A 5,762-nucleotide genomic window follows, 5' to 3' on the forward strand; every position below is an offset into this window, starting at 1 on the left:
AGTATTAATTCATAATACAAATAAACCTCTCAGTGCACTACCTGTTTACACTGAAGAGTTCACAGACGAATGCAACACTTTCACAGTTACTTCAAGTCATCTTAAATAAACTCAGTTTAAAAACACTTTTATGGTAGCATTCCACATGTCACAAGCAATCACTTGTACTCAGAAATATGCATGAGTGAGAATTTTTCCTCTGCCCTCAAATATAATGTTACATAAAATCCAAACTGGTCACCTTGAACCTTTTGAAGTAGAACTATACTGAGCAGCTTGTGTAACTGAAGCTTAAGCCAGCTAAAACAAAAGTACAGAACAGGGATTTTTCTAAGGAATGCATGTCTTTGTTAAAAGTATTCCAGGAAAAGGTACCTACCATACTTAGTAGAACTTGTTTGTGTTTAAAAAAGAGCTGTGAAGGGACAGTCAGCCCTAACTAGGTCAGGGGTTGCTCTGCAGCACAGGATAAGCAGATGCTCAGGTCAGAGCAGCCAACTGTGTATTGTGCAAGAAGTCACAGCCTGGGGAGGAGGAACAACTTTTAAGTTTGGTAGGTGCAAAAAAATCACCTTTCACTCCGTTATAAACTACTGTTTCACGTTGTCTGAACAAGGAGCAGATACCCTGTCTCAGTTCCTATGTACACGTGTAGGCATTGAAACCCACTTCACAAACATTACTTTAAAGCTTAGTGTTCTTTCAGGTACTACTCAAGTCATTAGACTTGCTGGATCTGAAACTGCATTTAGCATCATTTACCTGAAATTTAAGTAACAAGAGAAAACTACAAGTGCCATTATGAGAAAGGAGTTACCTGAACTGCTTCCTCCTGAAGAAAAAGTGCAAACGTACGAAATTACTTGTTTATACATTCTTGGCTTTACCTAAGGTATGTAGTGGAAAAATAACATAAAATGAATAATATTACAATGAAAAAGCCATAGCCACAGATCATAAGATTCACTTGCTTTGCCAGGTGAGGGGCAGAGCTCTCACAGGTAAACACACTTGGAAGTGTGGCAAAAATATCTCCATGTCTATGAAATAACACTGTTCTCTTCGACTGTCTGGTTCTCCTGATTCACCTCTGCTCCAGGGAGAAAACTGATAAGCTTTGCTCTACTGGTCATGCTCTTTGCAGCTCTTCTACCAACATGCAAAGGATCCATGGCATGGCTTCTTCAACTGGCAGTAGCCATGCGTTTGGAAGAAGGGCAGGATATTCTGCTGCACACACCAGATGCACAAAATCGTTAGCAGAGTTGCATGTCCAGCAGAAAAAGAGACATCGCTAGGTCACTGTAGCCTCCTCTAAATTTAAACTGCACTACACCCATATTTCATGGGTTTGTGAATGAGTAATCTTCAAAAATAGAGGCATTGGTGACAGTTCCACAGAGAAGACACAGTAAGAACTGAAAATCTAATTTTGGAAGGTTTATATCACATTTTACCATCTGCTCTTCTAAGTAAGAGTTATAGTTAGAGTGCACAGCTTTTACATTGTGTTATTGAATATTTTAAGGCCACTACCTTCATCTGGAAGCATGAGTTCTACCTGAAAGTACACAGCTGTGCTGACATTACACCACACTACTTCTTTCAGAAGTTTTGGGGTTCTTTAATTCGACCTCTTGAGGAGTGAACTTAATCTCTAAAGGCAGATTATGTCCTCAAGTATGCACAAAACACCTTCACCTCAGTATCATCCACCATAGTCTGTCCATAAATAATTCAGCATGAAAACCCCTGCTAACCCCTGCCTCCCAGACAGAAAATGAGCAGCCAAACAATCCCACAACCTCCTTGCCCTGCACACTGATCTCTATTCTTCGTCTTCTTTGTGCAGTTTTGCTGCCCTTTGGTAACAAACAGGGAAACACTTAAACAATAGGGGGAACATTTTCTTTGTGGTGTGTTTGCATGTAAGCTTCAATGTCACCTTTAGGTTAAGGAATTCTTCAGCTATTAAAGAGTAGCACCATTTATTTCTGACTGGCAGATCTGGCTGTTCTAATGACTTGAGATGGATTTTTGAATCGTTTCATGGGGAAAGGATTCTAAACCACTCAGAATTTTTCTTACACTAACTAACTCCTGTAACATTGTTGTAATTACTACCTGAACTCCAATGCATATTTCATCAGGGAAGAACCTTAAATTGTAACGATTTCACCAAAAGGAATTTCAAGGCATCTTTGTAACGCGCCCGTTCCACTACCTATAAATGTATCAAGTTTCAAAAAAACACTACAACGGCACAAGTTGACTGAACCAATTACCCAGTCCAGGGAAAAGGTTTGTATTTGTCTGTAACCACCACGTGAAATAAAATCCCCTCTTTAGAGAGCAGACCAGGTAACTACACCCTAAGTCGTGCAAACAAAACAAAACCATAAACTACAACCCTCAGCTGCAGCTGCTGTACAATTAAGCCACATCCAGGACACCTGCAGCCACCAACTGCCTCGAGAGCCAGTCCAGTCCTTCATACAGTCCTGTGCCACTTCGGGCATCGCAGCCCTGGATGTACCAGCTGCGGCCACAGCACAGCTTGTGGAGGCTCAGCAGTTCTGTGATCTCTTCCACTGACAGTGCACCTGCCACATCCTGCAAGGGAACCAGACACAAAACCTCAGTTATTCTTCTGTATTACCTCTGAAGCCATTTTATTTTGAACTCATGGCTTGGACTGAAGCTACAGATCACAGAGAAGCTTTCCAAACACAAAAACCAAACAAAGCAGTTACACATTTACTACCTCTTACCATGAAAGAGTTGTTCAGTACTCTGGCAACACTTATTTTACCAGCATTACATGTATTACACGTTATGCTTTCCATGTTACCGTTCCCTACCCAGGGCAAAGGGTTCAGGAAGTTGGAATCAGACACACAGGCTGAGGAAAAGAAAGTGAAAAATAATGGCAAGTACCTGCTTATTAGCAAAGATCAAGAGCAAGGCATCCCGCAGCTCCTTCTCTGTTAGTAACTTTGCAAGTTCACTGTATGCTTCACTGACTCTGTCTCTGTGGCTGCTGTCAACAACAAACACCACAGCTATGAAAAGAGAGAGAGAAATGTTTTACACACATTCGAACAAAATCTGTAAAATTAGCTTTCAACTCACACAACTCCTTTTTTTTTTTTCTAGCAGCTTTCTATGTGAAGCAGAGCACAAATTCAGTTTCAGATTGAGGAGGACAGAGAAATTCCTGACATACCTCTATACCTTCAACAAAAATCTAGAATTCATCCTAAAAGAGGGAAAAATAGCCTGTAAAGTTTTTTTCTAGTCTAATATAAAGGCTGTGATATTTTAACTACTTAGGTCTAAAACCAGATTTACTATGTGTGGATTGAACATCTCAGTTTAAACCATTTCTTGATCCATTTATACTCAGTCAACTCCCACATGACTGTTCCAGTTTCCCTGAACTGGCTGCAATATCTACAGGTTCCGCCAAACCAGCACAGCTCCCTTCAGCTGCAGACTGCACAATCCAGAGAGGATTGCCACGGACCCAACATAGCAGCAGCAGATTTTACTATCCCCTAGAGAGAGCAACTAAGATGCCAGAAAGGCTGGAGAGGCAGAGCTAGAGGATAAAATTTAAACTCAAGGTTTTTGCAATGATAAAAAAAAAAAAACCCAATACCAAAACTAAACAAAAGTCTACTGCGGGTGTGCACCAGGGTAACTGCTTGGCTTTCTGTCCAACATGCAATTCCTCAAGGCAGGCATAGTCCCATGCTACTTTACACAGTGAGTTTTAAGAGGGCAGGAGAAATACGAAAATGCAATCTTTAAATGTCTGAAGGGGTAATTTAAAATGTTCAAGTCTACATTTAAGGCTGAAATGCTGCACAAAGTGGAGTAAATAAACTGGTGTTTGTAATTCCTAGGTATTTCAGACAATTGTGAGTGAATCAGTGAAGAGGAACTCCTTTCTGAATTGGGAAATAACTGTGGAGGATTTACAGAAGGCCATAATGAATTTCTAAGCTGGCACATTATAGATCAGTGTTTTCAGAATCAGTAACCTAGTCCACAACCAGATACTGCACTGCAATTCCAAGCCGCAATTTACAGAATTGGGTAGAATTTTTTAGGTTGCTAACTGAAGGCTCCTAAAAGCTGAATATTTTCAAGTGCTATTTAAATTTCATACCTGGCAAGCACTACTTCTCACTATGCAGAGTTTGGAATGCTGCACCTTGTCTGTTGTCAGCTAGAACCAATTTAACAGAGGTTCTAATTTTGTTTGGCTCCGTGGAACTGTCTGATGGATTTATGGAGAATGCACCTTTATCATGCAGCAGACACTGTGACCAACTGGATTAAAATTTCTCAGCTCATGAATCCAGCAGCTGTACTTCGCATTAGATGAACAACTTTCTGCTGTTATAAGTTATTTCTATTAATAATCTTTTTGGCTCTGAAACACAAGCTAGAAGACAAAATGCAGTATAAAAGCTGTATCAGTATTACCTTGTGTATTGAGATAATAATGTTTCCACAAGGGCCTCAATTTGTGCTTTCCTCCTACATCCCAAATAGTAAACTTCAAATTCTTGTATTCTACTGTTTCAACGTTAAAGCCTAGAAGGAAAACATTAAAGTTTTATAGTCCTGCACTGTATGAATATAAAACAACCAAAACCTGCAGATAAGTCAAACATTTGGAAAAGTCATTACATTTAAATTGCAGCTACTAACCTATTGTTGGAATTGGCTGCATGAATTCATCTTGCTTTAACTTGAACAGAATAGTTGTTTTGCCAGCTCCATCCAATCCTAGAGTGACAACACGGATTTCCATTTTTGGTCCAATGTGTACCCTGTTGTCCTGGAAGAAACAGCAGACACAAAACACCAGCAAAGTCAGAATATTCAGTCTAGAAAACTCTTATGTTTAAAATACTTATTACATCACCATTTGTACAGTGACTAAGTGGATGGCCTCCAACAATACAAGGCACAATCACCGATCACCTCCAGGAATAATACAAACAAAAACACCCAATAATCTCTGAGGAGTTCCTGTAACTTCCACCTGAGTTACCACATGTCTTTTAGCAAGTCAGCCAATTTCATTATAGTATTTCAAATTCTTTCAGCACTCTTGGCTGAAATCACCTGAGGATTTGTTTGTAGCAATTAGCTGGAATTCTTAGACCAGACAACTCTGGTCACATTATTATTGCCTCCACCTGGAGAACTATTTCCTTGCTGGCTGCTCCGTAGCTGTATCTCTTCACCTCAAGCCTCTTCCCATCCTTTAACAACAGCAGCATTATTAGCATTAAGCAGTAATCTGATATAGTGAAGAAAAATAAAACCTCCCAAGTCTTCTTAGAGACAAGGAATGAGAATCAACTTATCTGCTGTTTACACCAAACTACCACAAGTATTGAACAATCTGATAATAACAACATGGTAAATGATATTATAATGTAAGCAGCAGAGCACAAATTGTAAAATAAACAACGCAGGCTAAGATTTATATGCTTGAAATATATTTTAAGTACTTAGAACTGCCACCTTGATAAAACACCAGAGTTTCAGTCACTAGAACTATGCAGCAATACATTGGTTTTCTTCCCAAGTTCAGGCTACACTGTGCTAGGCAAACCTGCGCCTAGTCCACACAGCCTTGTATTTTTTCCCACATCAGAAATACTACTGAGTGCAAAAGCACTGCAACATCTCCTGATACAAGACCAGCGGATCAACATCTTTAGGACGACATTTTTTTA

General features: G+C 39.7%; 1 protein-coding gene across 1 annotated transcript in view; it reads right to left on the minus strand.

The window, feature by feature from the left end:
• Nucleotides 1-2,433: 2,433 nt before the first annotated feature.
• Nucleotides 2,434-5,762, minus strand: part of TRIM23 (tripartite motif containing 23) — a gene marked incomplete at its 5' end in the record, with an annotated part of 8,135 nt that continues 4,806 nt past the window's right edge. The window contains 4 exons of the mRNA XM_009071042.1: nt 2,434-2,613; nt 2,938-3,062; nt 4,495-4,605; nt 4,723-4,852. Coding sequence (XP_009069290.1) covers nt 2,434-2,613; nt 2,938-3,062; nt 4,495-4,605; nt 4,723-4,852 — 546 coding nt within the window. The remainder of the gene's footprint in view (nt 2,614-2,937; nt 3,063-4,494; nt 4,606-4,722; nt 4,853-5,762) is intronic.

The sequence above is a fragment of the Acanthisitta chloris genome, unplaced genomic scaffold (genome assembly GCF_000695815.1).
Source record: "Acanthisitta chloris isolate BGI_N310 unplaced genomic scaffold, ASM69581v1 scaffold21593, whole genome shotgun sequence".
Taxonomy (NCBI): domain Eukaryota; kingdom Metazoa; phylum Chordata; class Aves; order Passeriformes; family Acanthisittidae; genus Acanthisitta; species Acanthisitta chloris.